The 19570-nt window shown below is 50.8% G+C and overlaps 5 protein-coding genes across 5 annotated transcripts; 4 read left to right on the top strand and 1 right to left on the bottom strand.

Annotated features, from left to right (window-relative positions):
- Positions 1-220: 220 nt before the first annotated feature.
- Positions 221-3644, top strand: CDV56_104590 (uncharacterized protein; the record flags this gene model as incomplete). Its single annotated transcript, XM_026758209.1, has 2 exons — positions 221-2899; positions 2946-3644. 2 exons carry the CDS (start codon positions 221-223, stop codon positions 3642-3644), a joined length of 3378 nt encoding a protein of 1125 aa, XP_026611866.1.
- A 510-nt stretch (positions 3645-4154) lies between these two features.
- On the top strand, positions 4155-6689 carry mvp1 (sorting nexin Mvp1; the record flags this gene model as incomplete). The annotated part of the gene is made up of 5 exons (XM_026758533.1): positions 4155-4683; positions 4739-5488; positions 5578-5699; positions 5751-6344; positions 6480-6689. 5 exons carry the CDS (start codon positions 4155-4157, stop codon positions 6687-6689), a joined length of 2205 nt encoding a protein of 734 aa, XP_026611867.1.
- A 2065-nt stretch (positions 6690-8754) lies between these two features.
- Positions 8755-11967, top strand: CDV56_105279 (Na+/H+ antiporter Nha1; the record flags this gene model as incomplete). The annotated part of the gene is made up of 1 exon (XM_026758898.1): positions 8755-11967. One exon carries the CDS (start codon positions 8755-8757, stop codon positions 11965-11967), a length of 3213 nt encoding a protein of 1070 aa, XP_026611868.1.
- Positions 11968-13101: 1134 nt separating this feature from the next.
- On the top strand, positions 13102-13634 carry CDV56_105619 (uncharacterized protein; the record flags this gene model as incomplete). The annotated part of the gene is made up of 2 exons (XM_026759238.1): positions 13102-13263; positions 13359-13634. 2 exons carry the CDS (start codon positions 13102-13104, stop codon positions 13632-13634), a joined length of 438 nt encoding a protein of 145 aa, XP_026611869.1.
- A 1257-nt stretch (positions 13635-14891) lies between these two features.
- Positions 14892-16502, bottom strand: CDV56_105752 (adaptor protein STE50; the record flags this gene model as incomplete). Its single annotated transcript, XM_026759371.1, has 3 exons — positions 14892-15925; positions 15987-16148; positions 16235-16502. The coding sequence occupies 3 exons, from the start codon at positions 16500-16502 to the stop codon at positions 14892-14894; spliced, it is 1464 nt and encodes a 487-aa protein (XP_026611870.1).
- Positions 16503-19570: the final 3068 nt, after the last annotated feature.

A 19570-nucleotide genomic window follows, 5' to 3' on the forward strand; every position in this document is an offset into this window, starting at 1 on the left:
GCCCGTTTTTCCAAAGACAAAGAGGTTCACGTCTTCCTCCAATGGCTACATCCAAGTTTACTTATCATCAGCAGACCTCGGAATTCCTAAACGCACCACAGAAGATGTCGTTTCATCCCAGAGTGCCCGCGAAGCTGAAGCCAGGTTACCTGTACAATTCTCGGCACAATCAAACACTTCCCCGACTTGCTCCATACCTACTCCGCAATCGCTTGATTCCATGGTGCTAGAACATGATCCCAATTCAGCACGAAGGAAACGGCGAAAGACTGAAGATGTCAATGAGGGAACACGCAAGGCTTCCGCTGAGAATGAACCGCGTCAAGGCGATAGCGCTGTGCTGCTGGATCAGCCCCTCGCTACATTGAATACGCCCAGTGATAAAACCCATTTCAACCCCAATGTTGGTGTCAATAATGTCACTCTCCCGCCTGGTGTTCCGGATGTCGCCAGCAGTGAGCCTTTATGCGGACCGAACTCTGCTTCAGACCTCCACAACCCCGGTAGCATGATTGCTTCTACTGCAATGCCGGACCCAGCAGACGGGGCCTTACAATCACGTTCCCCGCCGCAGAAGACCATGAAACTCAACGCTAATGGGAAACTCCTGAGTTCACCTGTCGCGAAGCAATCAGACGATGCTTCTCAGAAGAAGAGAAGGAGCAAGCGTACCAAAACAGGAAGCCAAAGGTCGGAGCAGAGCACGAAGAAATTGGTGGTCCTGAAATACGCCAGCGAACCGGACAAGACCAGAAATATAGGGCAGCTCATTAATAAGATCATCTCCGGCCACACAAAGTATATCCCCTCCAGGACAACTGTTCCGCCTGTGTCAGTTGCGAAAAAGCCACAACCACCAAAAACTACGCACCCGTTCTTCTTAAAACCTGCTCTGCGCAAGCCAGACCCTTGCGCTGAAGCTTTACCTCCGTCAAGTCTCCGCCAAGGAGCACCCGGCGCGGCATCAATACCAGAGGCAAAGCATGATGTTACGGGCTCTGCTAGCCAGCCGAGGGTTTTCTCTTCATTCAGGCCGCGTCCAAAGTTCCCTGAATCAATCCACCCGGTTTGGCCCCCTAGGGGCCTCGGTCACATTCGGGGCATTTCCGGGGACTCAGACCGGCAGGATGAAGATTTGTCTTATCCTCTGAATTTTGATCAGAAGAAAGCAAAGATGGCCGCGGTTCGAATACTTGATGAGGAAAGTATACTACGTACGTGGACAAATCCGAATATGGATGTCCCGGCAGCCTTACGTCTACCTCAGAGGCACACGGCGAGCGGAAGGGACCTGCAGCAAGCAATAATACCTGAGCTTTCCAGATCCGCTTTTGCTGATACGGCGAATTCAATTGTCAGTCATCCTGCTATTTCAAGAGTGTTCTCGTCAATTCCACAATCCTTGACTGCCTTTGATCGCGGCGAATACGACACGAGCTTGTGGACTCAAAAATATGCTCCTGAGTCTGCAGCCCAGGTTCTTCAGACGACCAAAGAAGCATTGATGCTGCGGGACTGGTTGAAATATCTTATGGTGTCCGCCGTGGATACAGGAAAGCCCGCAAAAGACGTTGAGAACGCCAAGGAGAAGGCTGTCGACAAAAAGCGGAAAAAGAAGCGCAAGAAGGCAGACCAGCTTGACGGATTCATTGTCGACAGTAGTGATGAGGAGTATGAAATGAGTGAGGTTACTGATTCTGATGATGATGAGTTAGCAGGTGGAGTAACAGTCTCTTCTAAAAAGACAGTCATTCGGTCGGGCGACTCAGACGGTGTTTGGAGATCCGGCGCAGGAAAACACCGTGCGTCCAATGTAATACTCCTCAGTGGTCCTCCAGGATGCGGTAAGACTGCCTCCGTGTACGCAGTGGCCAAAGAGCTTGATTTCGAAGTTTTCGAGATCAACCCTGGGAACCGACGGAGCGCTAAGGACATTGTGGAGCGTGTCGGTGACATGACACGGAATCATCTTGTGCATAAAGTGACTACCGGTGAGGATACTTCAAATGATCTCTCGCTGGGTGTCGGCTTTGATGCTCCAGCACCAGACGAAAGCAAACAAAACAAGCTCATGGGGTTTTTCAAGCCTGCGGCTGGGAAGAAGCCCAAGAAGGACAAGAAAGCCGGCCAAAAAGATTCGCGGCAGGAGGTCGATTCGAAACGTGCACGGAGTCAGAAGCAGTCCCTCATTCTTCTAGAGGAAGCGGATATTCTCTTCGAGGAGGACAAGCAGTTTTGGTCAGGGGTTATGGCCCTCGTCAGCCAGTCCAAGCGTCCCATCATCATCACTTGCAACGATGAAAACCTCATCCCTCTTGAAGAAATATCATTTCATGCAATCTTACGGTATAAGCCGCCGCCCCAGCGTCCCGTTGTTGACTACCTTCTCGTCCTCGCAGCAAACGAGGGCCATATGCTCAAGAGGGAAGCCGTCGACGACCTATACGTGGCTACGGGAAGGGATCTTCGGAGAACAATCATGGATTTGAACTTTTGGTGTCAGATGGCCATCGGAAGCGAAAAATCGGGGTTAGATTGGATAGTAGACCGATGGCAGAAAGGCGCAGCCATCGATCAGAATAGGGATCCATTGCGGGTCATCAGTCTGAATACGTATGAACCCTCTATGGGCTGGTTCGGTCGCGATATGCTGTTGGACAACACACTTGACAGCCGCATTGAGTCAACGCGAGAATTATTGTACTGGTGGCAAGTTAGTCTGCAAGAATCAGAGGAAATGGCAGACTCGAGTTCTGAGATCGTGTCATCGACACGGACCACCAAGTCTCATGCCACAAACTTTGAACGTCTTCAAGGGTTGGAGCTTCAGTCTGATTATGCCGATCTGCGGAGCGTTCTGGATGTACTTTGCGCTCGTTGCTCTCTCAACCAAAAGCTGGTACGTTCTGTTTCCCTAGAAGACAGTTCCAAGGCTAATCTTATAGGACTCGATTGATAACACAATACCTGCTATTTCTGACAAGCAAAGAACGAACTATATCGAGGGTTATCCACTGCTGCAGGCAGATCTCGTGCCCGATTACTCCTCCCTTTCGGCAAGCATTGGAAGTACATTCGAGGTCTATATGGGACAAGTTTTCCGAGATGAGCATCAAAAAGATATTGAATCTTCCCAGGCACGGAACGTCTTGGAGAATGTTGTCGCACCGCGACGTGCCGGCACATGCAAAGCGACTTTACTAACAGCGTTTGAGCCTCTCAGGCGAGCCGATCATCTCTTCCCTGCCCCTACAGGCCGGCTAGCGCCCTCGTTTGAAAATGGACTTGGACCTCTATCTGAGGACCTAGCACCGTACATCCGTGCTATAATGGCGTTTGACCTTCGTCTGGAACAGTACCGACTACAGTTGAGCGGTCTCCTCTCCCAAAATGCTGATGGCAACAAGAGAATGCGAAAGACAAGGGCAAGCCGAGCGGCACTAGAAGGGGGTAGCAAGGCAGAAACACGAAAAGAACGATGGTTTCCGCCTGGTACAAACCCGGCGTTGATTCTAGCTACAGGGAATAAGGAGTGGCAGGATCTCTTGCTTCGAAACGGGCATTTTACAATGGCCTCTATGAGAGAGTCCAGCAAGGAATGCAGCGATCTTGCGTCAGAAAGCTCCGGTGATGGTGGGATCTAAGGGGGATGGATGTACACCATCGAACATGACGTATATTAGACCCGAGATATATATGTGAATTATGAGGATACCTAGAAATTATGCTTGTATCTATAAATGCATCATTTTGACGATGAGGTTTTTCGTCGATAGGCCATCCCCAGGAAAGATGTCACCAGCATTGTTTATCTATCGAACTATCGTCAAACTCGAATAGTGGGCACTCTGCGGTGGATCCACATAACGACATCACCTGCGGGCCCCAGGCTTTTTCAGCTTCATGCTCTCGACCCTTATCACCGGAGGAGAAGCAGAGCTTAGCTGGCACTAGGCCGGTTGTTGAACTCCATCTTTTACCTCAATTCATTTTGGGTCTGTCCGTTGATTTGCAGAGGACGATTGCTTTCGCGGCCCTCGGTGTTGTCCGCCACTTATCTCTCCCAGCCTCCGACCGAACTCCGCTCCCCAAACTTGGAACTGGGATCATCGTCAACAGATCCGTGACGCATCGCGCACTCGAGATTGTCCATAATGTCCTTGTTTGGGACGTCGCCAGAAGATCCCTCTGTGGATGATACAGTCCATCAGAGGTCCAGATCTTCGCTTTTCGCTGATGAGCCATCGTTCGGTGGAGCTGGAGCTGGAGCTGGAAGCTCCGCCAACCTGGGCTCGTCCTCCCTCTTCGCCGATGACGACGGGTTCCAGTCGAGCTCGCCCTGGAATAGCAACGCGAACAAACGGGCCGCCAGACACGAGCTCGTGAAGACTCTCCTGCCTGACGCGGATGTTCCCGAGAGCTATATTGACGCATATGACCTTGTGCTTAATGAGGGGGATCGTGTCGGGAGCGTCGTGGGCTTGACCTCTGTGCGGGAAATACTGTCGAGCAGCGGGCTCAGCGCCAGCGACCAGGCGAAGATTTTCAATCTCGTTGTTTCGGGCGACGGTGATAGCTCGAACGGGCTTGGTCGCGGCCAGTTCAACGTCTTACTGGCGTTGATTGGCCTCGCGCAGGAAGGGGAGGATCTTACGTTTGATGCAGTGGATGATCGACGCAAGAGTATAACGCCTTGATTATCATGGCTAAGTCTGTAAGCTTGCTAATGCCATTATAGAGCTTCCGCTACCAAACAGCTCCTACCTTGATGGACTGCGCGACAGACAACAACCCTCTGCACCCTCTCACCCCCAAGAACGGCCAACCACTCCTCCCCCTCCTGCCCCTCCTCCCGCGGCCATGAATGATCCGCCTTCCGCGCGCTCGCGACAGTCCAGGGAATCTTTGGGCGGCTTGGAGGCCGATCCATGGGGTAGCCCCCAGCTACACCGCGGTCATAACCATGCGCAGACTGAACCCGAGCCTCCAGTCCTCAACGGCTTCGGAAGTGTGCGATCGGCGACCAATGCCTGGTCCAATAGGGCTGGTGGGGATGAGACACAACATGAAGTACCGAGCGGTGACCGTGCAAATGGGCGCACAGACGGTGCGCCCTCCACCAGCTCCGGGTCCGGATGGGGGGAGAGTTATGGCAATACGACTGCTGCTGGTGGCTTTGGCGGACCGGTCCGAGCTGGACTTGGAGATTTCGGTGCCCCCAGTAGTGAACAGGATGAGTCCAACGCCCGACAGCGATCGGGCAACGGCACTACTGCGAATTCACAGGTGGAGGAGATTGTGACAGTCAACCTGCTACTTGAGAAGGAGGGCATGTTCATGTTTCAGCATCGCAACTACGAGGTGAAATCGGCTCGAAGAGGTAGCACGGTGATTCGACGATACAGTGACTTTGTCTGGTTGTTAGATTGTCTTCAGAAACGATACCCTTTCCGACAACTTCCTTTACTTCCACCAAAGAGAATTTCAGGTACGTCAGAGCACAGGCTTGCTACAAGCTCTCCTCAAAGCTTACTCACTTATTTCCATCGTTTGAAGTCAATGGCACTCACCTTTCAGCGGATTCAAACTCGTTCCTTGAGAAGCGGCGCCGTGGCCTCGTGCGGTTTACCAACGCACTCGTCCGTCATCCTGTTTTAAGCCAGGAGCAACTCGTGGTTATGTTCTTGACGGTTCCTACGGTGTGTGGATCTTCCGGTGTCATGGCATACGAGAAACTGACTTGCAGCTAGGAACTCTCAGTCTGGCGCAAACAAGCCACGATCTCGGTACAAGACGAATTCACGGGCCGGGTCCTCCCTCCTGATCTTGAGGACTCATTACCCGCTAATTTGACGGATATTTTTGAGACAGTCCGTAGTGGCGTGAAGCGCTCCGCCGAAATCTACATCAACTTGTGCACACTGCTCGAGCGATTGGCCAAGCGCAACGAAGGACTTGCCGCGGACCACCTGCGGTTCTCGCTCGCATTGCAGTCACTCACAGAAGTGACTAGAGATACATACGCTGTGGATACCAACGATGTTCCTATACTCAACGAGGGCATCATGGCTACGGCCAGGCACCTCTCCAACAGCCAGAGTCTGTTGGAGGACGAAGCCAGGGCATGGGAAAATGGTGTACTTGAGGACTTGAAGTTCCAGCGGGATTGCCTTGTCAGTGTGAGAGAGATGTTCGACCGACGGGACCGATACGCACGAGACAACATACCCCAACTGGAGCGACGGATTGAGAGCAACGAGCGAAAGCTGCAGGACTTACGGTCACGCCCCCAAGGGGCGGTGAAACCCGGGGAGATTGAGAAGGTCGAAGAGTCGATATTCAAGGTATGAAACTTTTTTTTTCCTTTTCTCACCTTTTTGTTCGCTCTAGATTTTATGTTTGCTTTTTCCTTTTGCCTCGTCTGCTTCCTATTCTGATGCCATGTTTTCTTCTAACACGATGCTTTGCTGGCACGGCAGGACAAGGAATCAATTGTGCAGCAACACGCGAGAGGAGTCTTCATCAAAGAGTGTATCCGAGACGAGCTGGTACATTTCCAGCGCAGTCAGTATCACATCAGCCGGCTTCATCAGGATTGGAGCCAGGAGCGAGTGAAATACTCCGAGCTGCAGGCGGACAATTGGCGGTCATTGAGTGATCAGGTGGAAGGGATGCCTTTGGGCGAGTGATCAGGAGTTGTTGCTTTCTTTTTGCGTTTCACATACTCCGTATATGGCTCCTATATCGGAGGTTTGTTCTTTTCAACTGCGTCTACCAAGCATGTCTGTGTTATTCCTGTTGCTCAGCCTGTTGTTATTGGATAGTTCTTTTTTTTTTTTTTTTTCTTGGTTCCGTTCTCAATCGATCGTCTCTGATTCGTAAGTATGCTTGATTGATTGACGTTTCTCATTTCTGGACTAATCTTGAGTACGGTATTTGGTTGGGGTTGGGCTAGCATTTGATGCGTGTGATATGTACCCTGTATGCATGGGCAAGCCCGAACCTCCGCCATTTCTCAGTTCTCTCTGGCTTTGTGTGCTCACCCTCAGCTACTGTATGGACTTGAGTGCTCTGCTCCAAGTCTGAACTCACTGAACTGGAAGAGACCGGACTGCAGTGGCCAGGATCAATACAAACTACCCTATCAGGATCGAGTTCAACAATGGAGATCTCCAATGGGATTACAGCTCCTGACTCCAAAGACCCACCAAAAACCAGCCGGGCACCCATGAGTGGAGCACAGTGCGGAGTCTTTCTTGGCTCTGTAGCCAATGATACTGAGGGATCGTCACATACCTGGGCAGCCTTGCAAGGCTGGTGCAATTGATTTGAGGTTCTGACTCGGAGATGTTGTCGATGTGGAATATTCCAGAGTGGCTGGGTTCATTTACACGGAGTACTCCATAGTTATCTACCTAGATATACGAAGTTGTTGAAAGCGTCTCAGAGGTTGCCTTGTTTGCAATTGAAATGGATACATCCGGAGGCCCACGCTATGCCTGGGAATGTTGTACTACCTATCACTCACCCCTGTTATAGATCCCATGTGGCCCAGCGACAGGTGCATAGTGTAGAAGTGTAGATACTGCAGGTGTCATTGTAAACAGGTCCGAGTCTGATCCGATCCATCACAGCAGTTTCTTTTAATTCTGTGTACTTGTGTATGAGCAGACTTATGTCAAGAGTAGTTCTCTCCAAATAGCATGAATATTGACTCTAAAGACCAAGGCCTGACTAATGCGCCAAGGACAGAAATTGTTCGTTCCGCTTTGGGACTGGTGGGGCGACGAGAACGCGAATTGCGAATCGCCGCATCCCCGCTGGGTCCTCAGGCAGTAAGGCTGCCGCCTCCGTCATCGCCCTTCACCTTCCATTTGCTTGCGATTTTCGCATTTCTTCGGCAAACTCGCTACAAACGGCTCTTGGTCTTGCCTGTCGGGAAAAGAAAAAGAAATTATCCTGCCTATCGCCGTCACATCCACTCGTCTTCCCCAGAACAAAGCGAACAGTAAACACTGCTCGTTATGAAATTCCCGGTTGGGGTCTTGGGTTCCGTCGTGGTCGTCTTGGCTCCGGGTCGTTGAATTTGCTCGCTTCCTGGTGAGTTGCGTCTGCCCAGCGTCTTGTCTTTCCTCCGTTTTCTGTTTCTTGTCCTTTCTTGTCTCTTTCTTGTCGTCGCTTGTCCTTGCTTGGATCTGTTTTTCCCTTCGCTTTTCCTCCTCCGTTGCTTGTTGTTTCCTGTCTGTTCTGAGGGTGAGTACAGAGGCGATTAGCGTGCTTTCCAGGCTATCGATTTCCTTATCTGGTAATGCCTGCTTCTCTTCTCTCACTCCTGTTACTGGCAGTTGGGCGAGGGGTCTTCGGGTCTTCGGCCGACGTTCCTTGCTATTGTTTTTCTCCGTCCACCTATTGTTTATTCTGTCCTGGTTGCTCATGCGCCAACTGTCGCAGAATAAAAGAGCTGACGATAATCGCAAATAGGCATAGGGAAAGCTCATTCGATCGTTTTCGCTGTTTTCTATTTCGGAACTTCCTTCGTGTCATCTCGCAGAAAGGTATGCGGAGAAACGGGATTACGCAATCCTGGAGCGGAGTTTATATCTGTAATTGCACGTTCCATCAGTCGGAGAACGTGGAGGTATCGCTACCCGCGTAGGGATCGGAAAAAAAAGCAACTAGATTCACACCGGGGAAGCACTGAGGAAGGTATAACGGTACCGCTAGACTAGAGTTGTCTCCTTCCCTGCGGTAATCATGGCGTGGGATCACTTGGACATCGATAAGCCTCACCTGGCGTACATGATCCTCGGCGGCTTCACCGGGCTGTTCATGCTTTGTTCCCTCTTCGTCAAGGAGAAACTATACATCGGTGAAGCAACTGTGGCCACGCTGTGTGGCATCATCTTTGGCCCCCATGCTGCCAATCTGTTCGACCCATCCGAATGGGGCAACGTCGACAAAATTACCCTCGAATGTTCGCGCATCGTCCTTGTCGTCCAGTGTTTCGCCGTCGGCGTCGAGTTGCCCAAAGCGTACATGGAACGTCATTGGAAATCCGTCTGTCTCTTGCTGGTGCCCGTGATGACCTGGGGCTGGTTGGCCACTAGTCTGTTCATTTGGTGGATGGTGCCTCCACTCAACTGGCTGGAAAGTCTCGTATGCGCTGCTTGCGTGACGGCCACCGACCCCGTCTTGGCCTCTTCGGTTGTCGGTAAGGGTAAATTCGCCAAGCGAGTCCCCAAACATTTGCGAGACCTTCTATCCGCCGAGTCCGGCTGCAACGATGGCATGGCATTCCCGTTCATCTATCTCGCGTTCTACATCCTGCGCTATCGCCCCGACGCAGGAAGGGTGTCGCTCAATTGGTTCTGTGTGACGATTCTCTATGAGTGTATCTTTGGTGCAGTCTATGGTTTCACCCTTGGATATATTGCTCGCCATGCCATCAAGTTCGCCGAGCGTAAGCAGCTGATTGATCGCGAGAGTTTCTTGGTCTTCTACTTCGTGCTGGCCGTGTTCTGCGCTGGCTCTGGAAGTTTGCTGGGCATGGATGATCTTCTGATAGGCTTTGCTTGCGGCGTTGGCTTCAGCAACGATGGCTGGTTCACTGAGAAGACCGAGGAGTCTCACGTATCCAACGTCATTGACTTGCTTCTCAACCTGGCATACTTTGTCTATTTCGGGGCTATTATCCCCTGGGAGAACTACAACAACCCGGATATTGGCCTTGTGCCCTGGAGACTCGTAGTCATCGCTATTCTGGTCATCTTCTTCCGCCGGATTCCCATCATGATGATACTGAAACCAATCATACCAGACGTCAAATCATGGCGTGAAGCTCTTTTCGCGGGCCATTTCGGACCCATTGGTGTCGGTGCCATCTTCGCCGCAATTCTGACCAGGGCTGAACTCGAAAATGATAACACTCAGCCGTTAGCTGAGTCGCAATTGCCCAAACCGGGGGACCCCGACTATTATATAGTGCAGCTGATCTGGCCTATCACTACCTTCATGGTCATCTCGTCCATTTTGGTTCACGGTTCGTCGATCGCCGTCTTTACCCTTGGAAAGCGTATCAATACCTTGACCATCACGCTGTCGTACACGACGGCCAATGAAGAGGGTCCCTCTTGGATGAACCGGCTGCCTCGCGTACAGTCTTTGGCCAAAGGTTCAATGTCCTTCCGCAAGGCAGACGAGCTGGGTGATTCGTCCACTGAGCCGGAATACCCTCCTGGAACTCTTCCGCCTATTGGCGTTCCCGGTAACTTTTTGCGACGAGTTCGTGAGGAAGAATCAGAGACGCCCACCGGTCGACCTTCTAGTCGCAAGCCTCGAAGACGCCGTAGGCGGGATGATGGAGCTGGAGGTCCGGTCACCCAGTCAGCCATTATGCCTCAAAGGTCGGTCGAGACTGGTGAAGAGACTGAGAAACTAAAGGAGGAAGCCGAGGAGCGCGACAAGATTGAACGGGGAGGATCTCCGCCAACCCACGAGCGTGATCGATTCGGCCGAGAGCCTGTCTTAGAGGTGTACCTGGAAGGCCATACGATGGTCATCGAAGACGAAGAAGGCAATGTCCTGAAAATGGAAGACATTAGTCATATATCACCCGAGGAACGGCAGCAGCACATTGAAGAACAAAGGCTGCGGCTGCAGAAGGATAAGTCAGGCGGACTGGCCAAATCCAGAAGCCAGCCACATGAGAAGACGGAAGGAGAAGAAATCCAACATGCAGTGGAAGCGGCGGCCAGTGTCCCGCTAGGAAAGGCTCGCAAGCAGATTGGCAAATGGGTCGGTTGGGGCAAACGCCGCGGCGAGGAACCGGAAGGCAAGGAGGCGAAGACAGCTGCGGAGAAGAAATCGACCGAAGGGCCTGGCAAGTTGACCAAGGGCAAAGCTCGGTCGGCTCACGCGTATCAGTTCGGCAATACCATCATCGTCGAAGATGAGGATGGCGAAGTCATCAAGAAGTACTCGATTCCTTCCACTGACAAGCCCGAAACCGGAGCCCCTGGCCGTCGCGGCCTGGGGCGCATGGGAACATGGTTTGGCAGAGACGGCGAAGCGGAGTCCTCGCAAGCAGCGCAGAGCAGAAAGGCGGCTGCGGACGAGTGGCTAGCGGACGATGGACTTCGGTTCACCCTGGCCAACGACGACGAAGTTGACAAGCGAGGTGTCGGCCACAAGGGTCGCCGCATGACTAAACACGAGTTCGCCCAGCAGATCAAGAATCTGGACCCCAAGGCTCGTCGCCAGATGGTAGAGGAGACTGACGTTCCCGAGCGTGTGAAGAATGTGGCCCGGGACGAGGCCGAGGAAGGTAAACGGCGAGAGTCTCTCCCAACACAACCTGTTGAAGTACCAGTGTCGCCTGGCACGCAGAGAGAAACTCTCGGCGTCGAACAGTTCAGCCCCGACAGTGATACCACCGAGGATGAATCGGAACAGGACATCCCCGGCCACGACGTCGCTGCTTCGCTTGCCAGGGTCACTCGAGGCTCTGCTGCACAGGAGCGACGCAGTAACCTGGAGCCGTCCGACTCGCCTCCCTGGGCTCAGCCCCGTCCGAGGAGAGACTCCGAAGACGATGGGACCGAGCGTATCCCACCGGCTCGACTCCGAGAAGCAGCCGGTCTTGCGCGTCCCCCACAGCAAGCAGAGTTGGAAGACACAGGTGAAACACCTGCGGAGCGTCGTCGTCGTCTAGCGGCCCTGGGAGAATTGCACGACTCGGACTCTGATGACCCGGATGCCGCAGTAGAAGACACGGACAGCGAAGACAATGGTGAATTCCGCCAAGTGCGAGGAAGGGTCCTGTTCGCGGATGGCTCTCGGCCATCTGAGCGAAGAGACGATGCTGGAATTGTAAGCGGTCTTCCTTCAGGGTCGTCGAACCAAACGTCGGGACGTAGGGGACACCGCACCCGCATTTCATGGGGAGGAGAGAAAGGTCGCGAGACTTGAAGCTATGGCAGCAGAAAGGAAGGCAGAGTATTCACAAAGAATAGAAAGCGAGCGCAAGCAAGGCGCAGTGTGAGAGCCCTTGCGGTGTACAAAGCCGAGGAAACAAGATCTAGATTCTTGTCTGTTATTAACTCATGTTTCGACTCACCATTGGCACCGAGGCGTTTGTCCATTTGCCTATCTCGGTTGCTGTATATAGAGGGCGACGTTGTGTAATGTTTGATTGGATTCCCCTTCTTGTTGTTCTGGTCTGGCTAGGATCGGCTATTGAATGGCTGAAAATAGTCCTCTTGGCTTTCGTCCTGACTGGATGTATTTACTCGTCTTTCAATAGTACATGTGCCTAAGACTTAGCTTCTGCATTTCCTGTATTCTAAGTGCCTCTTCTTGCCTACATAATACCAATAGACATTATCATGAAATGAGAACTCATCTTTGCTTGAGTGATAATTACATTGTCCTCCTCTTTCACATTTGAACTTGGACAGACATATGGCGTACAGAATCGAGTCCTTGCATGGCACATGATTTACAATGCTCAAGCCGTCCCATTGCGAAATTTTGTTTTTACCTTTACTCAGGCTTCTGGCCACTGCTACTTTGTAGAAAGATGATCATTCTCAACAGCTAGACTAGATTTCATAGTTGTTCATAGTTTGAACTTTAAGGAGTCATAGTATCCAACTCTAATGTTAGCTAAATAAAACTGATGAAATACTTACAGGACTATCAGCGTAGTTTTCTCCTGCTTTTTGTTAGGAAAATGAGTAAGCATATTACCAAGGAGAATAATGAGATATTACTCCTGGGCTAGATAGAGCTATACAGATGCTTTAAACCGGGTTCTGCCCTGCCAATCATTTAACCACTCGACTAAGGTGTCTAGAGGGTAGAATTAGTATTGCAATACGATATAATCTCTATAAACAAACAATAAAAACAAACAAGCAAACTACTCCATCAGGTTACCAACAATGGAATGTGACATGTGGTATCTATGACGTACCTTAGTAACTTAAAAGCGGCATGCAATAAGCTTCCCCTGGTCCTCACCATGGAAGTTAGCGAGTCTGCGACAGCGACAGCATCACACCAGATCTTAATCTTATCGACCTGAATCATACACTGCGCAGCATGGAAAGTAGCGGACTGCGCGGCCTCAACAGAAGAGCCCTATCAGAAAGCCTGAAGAGCCACGCTCAGACGGCACAGGAGGCAGTCTCCAGCATCATGGGAATCCGCCAGACACTGCTCTCCGCTGTCCTCTTCGACATCCCTCCCGTCTGCTGGCCCGCGGTGAGAGGGATGGTTGCAGACTACCAAACAGTAGCATACCCTTCCTTTGTTTCCTGTTTCCTGTTGACAGGTGGGAGATTTTGACGGGTTCCCAGGTTGCTGGCGTGGCTGAGCGTCCTCGTCCTCATCGTGATGCATACATCATCGTGTTGCTTCCGGGGGAGTCGACGATTGCGAAACAGCATGACCTGCTGCTTCTCCCCCTGTCCCTGACTGGGGATCCGATAGTCAGCGCAGTGGACGTTGAAGGGAAGGTCTTGCATGTTGGTTGGCAGGCCCAGTATTACTTCCAAGTACATGAGACGTGTAAGTTCCGCGTCTCGGGACGTGGGAGGGTCAGCGCCCTATGTGTGGTGTTTCCTCGGACCTGATCTGTTGATATGGATTTTGTTATGAAGAGCATCTTTACAATGGTAATGATATGACTAACCAGGTATAGTTAGGGGACTAGTTAGTGAGCAAATAGATGGATGTTTGTATCAGCAGAAGTTCTTAGAGTCTTTAAGTTGTGGATAAGCCTCGAACCTCGCGGCTGTATAAATAAGGCTGTTTTTGCATTCCAGGATGCTGTGCATCTGGATCGATTGAATCTGTGACTCAGTGGATTTACCACTCCCACCTGTCCCACTATGGCTCTCAGGGGAGGAATAGGTAGGTACTACCCAGCGGAAGCCTTGGCCCATTGGCGAAAGTATTATACCACCATGGTGATATGGTGATATCCCCTGGCCTGCTTTTAGTCTCGTCGATCAGCGAACATGAATTTCTTGGGCTCTATACATATCACTCCTGAGAAGAAACTAGCACATACGACCATAGGGTGTGGAAAACAGGGCTTCCCGTCCGCTCAGCCGTACTTAAGCCGCACGCCGGCCGGTTAGTAGTTGGGTGGGTGACCACCAGCGAATCCCGGCTGTTGTATGTTTTTTCCTCATTTTTTTGTGTTATCAAACTATCCTGAGGAGTCGTTTTGAATATCAAGGAGGGCAGCAGACTGGCACTAGGGGCTTTGATTTGTTCTGGGCTCTGCCGGATGGATGCCTACTTTGATCAACAGCTGCTTCGTGGCTCACCAGCTAGGTAGGTTCTGTTTCAGGAGGTAAATCTAATTGATTCAAATGAGATAAAGGCTGGCTTATCCTTATCTTCTGTTCGGATTGGATTCTTTTCTGAGGAGAAATAATGTCCATGCAGCCGTTGTTCATCGTGCAGCGGAGATGACTGTTGTCAGAGAGGAATAAGATAGAATCGATAGGAAACATAAAATGATGAATAATTATGTAGAAGAAAGGCTGTATGAAAGGACCAAGAAGATAAATGTCAAGCGGAAAAAGGGACAAAGATGCATATGTGGTGTAGTAGAATGCTTAACCATGCCAAACCAGCCCACGGCTTATTTTACCTGTCCAGATTTCCTGCAACACCAAACACCGCTTATATAACAAAGCCAAGCCCAAAGGGTGCGGAAAATGAGATGAATATTGTATATTGGAAGAAGAGAGAATAGAAACGAGTGATCGCCTTCAATGTGGGTATCAGGGGAGGGGGTATCTCAAGCAACAGTTCGGATGTCGCGACACTCGCTTCTTGTTCAGTTTCTTCCTCGAAAAGTCTACAGGCACGTTGGATCACAAAACGCCGCCGGGTAGGTGGATCTGGCCTTGTCTGCCCTCGAAGCCTGCGCTATTGGGGGCAGAGCCCCCGCTGGCGTAAGCGTTGTCGATGGGATGCAGCTGTTTTCGTAGCATGAACATGGGTTTTCTTCCTTCCTTTTCCAGTTGCTTGAAGAGAATAAGCGGCCGCTCCTCGAGTCCTAGACATCGCTCTTGATCGCCGTACACAATGTACAACGCGTATTGTTTCCAGTCGCCATTGATATTGTACTTCTTGAGTGCGGCGGGAAGAACCTTATGACAAGGGTCATCCATTGAAACACGGAACGACTTGAAGATCTCGACGCTAGGTGGATCTCCACCCGCTCGGGAATCGGACCGTGTGGGAACATCGGGGCGCGACGCTTGTGTCGGGGTCGGATTCAACCGATCGGGTCGCGATTGTGTCGTCGGAGTATCTTCCGGATGATCATAGCCTGTGCGACTCGAATTCGGTTGGGTGTAAGAACGTGATGCAAGCGTCTGGTGAGCACCGTAGTGAGCTCCAGGAGACGTCGGCGATGGCATGCCCGGTGACAACTGTGGCTTGCCATTCAAGGCGCTCAGGTGGGACGAATTCGCGGCAGCGGACGGATCCAGGCCACCGTTGTCATTGTACGGTCGTCCTTCGTGTATCGAAGGAGGAATATGCGTGGGCGAATTGTTCTTGGGCGTGGAACCCCCGGTGTAGACGCGTTTGGAGAAAGTTCGAGAGATTCCCGACGCCGCACGCTCAATCAAAGTGCTTCCGGAGGGCGAGACGAGGGTTTGGCCTTCATAGTGGCCATCGGCTCCAGGGCCCGACGATGATGGAGGGGGAAGTGGTTGTGATCGATCCTTGGCCATTTTGAAAACAGGAAGAAGCTCTTCGCGAAGCCGACGATACTCCTCTGCAACTCGCCGCAACTCCGTTTCAACGCTGACGATCTTTTCATCCCGTAAGCGGATCGATTGTATCAAACGAGCAATATCCTCTTGTGTGGCCGTTTCGTTCATGCTTTGGTCCGCCGCTGCAGGACAGTTAGAACAAACACCCGCGTCACCATGGAAGGCATGGAAGCAAGAACCTACAAAGAGGTATGTAGTGGTCAGGGTCGAGAGGAATGTCTTGCTTGACTTTAGTCTCGTATACACTTTTCAGAATGGTCAATCGGTGCCCAACGCTGGTGATTCCCATTTCTTTCAATTCCTCATGTTTGAGCGCGATCAGTGCTTCGCCGACGATTTCGTTCTCTACAATGAGTAAGCAGGTTAGCCGTTTTCCACACACCAGAACCCTGTCTAATGGTCCCAATAATTCTGTTAGACGGCCAACTCACCAAGAAATGTCGCGCAGTACTGACGGAGGCCGAGCGCGGCAAGCCAGTTTGCGGATTCCTCAGCCGTCCACTCCGTGATAATAGTCTTCGGCGATCGAGGGTCTTCCTCGGGGTTCGCAAATGTCCTAGGAGTGTGCTCGGCAGAAGGGAATTCGGAGTCGGAGGGAGAGGCCTCGGAGTCGGTCGCTAGATGAGGGGAGGTAAACACACTCCGTTCGTACTCATCATCGGCGTCGGAGTCCGCGTGATAGGATGTATGCAGAGACATGTCTGTAGAAGGAGGCTAGGGGGCCAACAATGACGTCCACGGGAACGAAGAGGAGAATGGAGTGGACGTCGGCCCAGAGAAGCGTCGGCTGTGCAGCACCACTACTGTAAAGAGTGACAGCAAAGTGAGCAGACGGTGAGCATAGAGATTATGAGACGGTATTTGGCCTGTTTTATAAGACCGAGGTCGAGGTCATTCAGAGTTGCAATCCGACGAGGTCGGGGGATGATGCAAGTGACGAGGGCAGTTCAGCCAAGCAGGTAGGCCCCATGAACAAGGAACGATGGCGGTTAGAGGCAATCAGGAATCGTCAAGATGCGGAGATGGAGCGAAAGGGAGGTAGGTAATGTGAACGCCAGCGACTGAACTAAGATCGTCCGTAAGATGGCAGAGAAAGAGAGGTTCGTCACGACACAGGTATAGTCGAGGTTGGGACTGAAGAATATGTTCCTGAGGCCACCAACGCAGTAGTGGTTGGAGAGTGAGCGAGAGCGGGGGAATCAGAGGATCTTCTCCCAAACGGGAAGAACTGTAAATTAACAGGAGAGGATTTATTCCACGAGCGAGAATTGAGGAAGAAGGTGAAGAGGAATAAATAAAAAATAGAGAATGATGATAGTCTCTTCCTAGAGTACCTAAGACCTCAGGAACTATCTACCGAATGGAAGTACCTGATCTGGACGTGGAGTAACTGTTCAGTCCATCAGTTGGTGATAAATGACCAATCCGAAAAAGGAGTGGCACTGGTCAGCGCTTCTAAAGTTGGATCTCCACACGTGATCCTGGTCTGGGCCCCCTTACCTGTTGTTAATTAAAGCATCGTCTCCCTGCCAAATTCTGAGGTCGAATATGTCACCTTCTCCATGAGCTTCCTCATCCTGGTTTGCTTGTTAAGAACTTACTCCGTATTACTTCTACGACTCAGGTCTGTCCAGTATCCTTGTCGTTGATCATTCGCACCTTGAATCAATTCATCAGAAAAGGGGCAAGCAGGCTATCAAGGGCCTCGATGAACTATTGATCGAGTTACACTATCAATGATTATTGCACAAGTGCAACTACTACTATCTAGTCTCAGTCATCCCCGATATCCAAGGCCCAGTCTCCATGAGTATGCAGGGGCAAAAGTCTTCCTACTGACGTTGATGGTATCCACGGAGGATAAAATCTTCAATAATGTTCAATGTTATTCATGATAGGCGCTGTCAAAAATCAATAGTGCCGGGGACCTGTACATTTTGGGCCTAAGAGAGTCCCAATGCTCCGCTATCATCGTGCTAACAATTGGCATTTCTATTCTGGGTTATTTTCTGATGCATCTTTGCTTGAGCTTTTTTGACTAGCTTGTCTCTTTTCGTACGCTAATTGAGTACAGACTACAGAGCAAAATTCTGTCTGGTTCTGTTCATGAAGCGATATATAATTGGTCTTTGGGCGACAGGGCTCAACGTCTCTGGGCTCCGCGCAGTCGTGCAGAGTACAGATGAACCAGCAGTCCGCGACTTCGCCTAGTCAGCGGTCCAATCCTTCTTCAGCGTACCTGGTAGATTCCTCCCTAAGGACCAAGGTATCATTGTGATATCAAGTATGACAGACGTTGCATGAGCATGTGGCGCGTCATGACTGTCGATTGTTGAGTGTGGAAAAGATGGAAAAGAATACCAGCATATTGTCTCACTGACATTCAATGGGACTATATTTTGTTGTGTATTATTGAATTAGATCTTCTATTAATTGACAATACCAACCTAAGAAAAGCAAACAAGCTCCATTTGGCCTTCTATTTACCTTCATCTTTCCATTGACTCGATCAATAATGACCAGTGCACTGGATGTATTGTCTGAAGAAGTCTCCAAAGCAATTAATACCCACTCCGGTGCAATGGTTGCACTTGGGTCCGTTCGAAGCGCCAACAACAAATAATGCATACAGGGTTTGGAGTGTACAATTGTGAATGCATTGGTCTCGAGAGCCACTGCTTTCATGGCCCATCCTCAGAGCTCAGAAATGTACCTTATGTCAACTGTCGTGATACATGAGGTGCCGTTTTCTAGTGGGAATACCTAACACTAAATAAACCACACATCGATTTGAAGATCGATATTGATGATGATGTTAAAGGAGTCTTCAAGAATGATTCATATTGCTAGTAGTAAACATTGTCAATTCCTATTGTCCTGGGACTTGTTGCTTCAATCAACGCTTCGGGGAAAGATGCGGCGGCATCGGCCTCCAACAACACCAGAGCTCCTCTGAAATCTCGTTTACCTCGAATGAATGGACACAATAGAGCTTGCGTTTGTTGTTTAATAACACAAAACTTCCTTGCTGCATGGATATATCTACCTTACATTTCCACTATACTCCAAGTCAGTTCTTGAATTAGTCACAATCTCTCTTCTCTTGCACGCAGCGAAATCCTTCTGGATTTGAAGTATCAGCGTCATCAATTCCTGGCGCTCGCCAACAGGCACTTTACAAACCCAAGGTAAGAGCCAACCTAACAAGGCACAAATCGCAAGAGCGCCATGAACTGCATTCAATGCTAAAAAAGACGCCGTCACAGAAAAGCGCAATCCAATCTTACAGCAAGCTACTCTGTACCCGCCGCTCGAACAGCGTCGCATCACCACCTTCCCACCGCAGCGCCAGCGCCAATATCAGCGGTATACATCTCAATCCGCTCCAACGGAGGAAGGGCAGGAACCCATCTACCTCAGTCGGGCAGACCAAAGCAAAATCACACTACGACTCGAACGACCATCGGCGTCAACCACGTCCTCAACTCACTCGAAAAAACTTCCCTACCATCCATTACCTTCCGCCGAACACTCCTCAACCCCGACAACCTCACCACCACACAACGGCAGAAAAAGCTCGAACCGGAACCAAAACCAAACCATCAGAGACAAGAAAGAGAGAAAGAGAAAAAAAAAAAATGCCCTCCACAACCTCCCCACAGCCATCAACCTCCTCCTCCACACAAATCTACCCCTGCAGACAGCACACGCCGCTACACACACCTGAGCACGACGAACAAAACAAAAAACATCCACAACCACATACA

This window comes from Aspergillus thermomutatus (assembly GCF_002237265.1).
Source record: "Aspergillus thermomutatus strain HMR AF 39 chromosome Unknown NODE_201, whole genome shotgun sequence".
Taxonomy (NCBI): Eukaryota; Fungi; Ascomycota; class Eurotiomycetes; order Eurotiales; family Aspergillaceae; genus Aspergillus; species Aspergillus thermomutatus.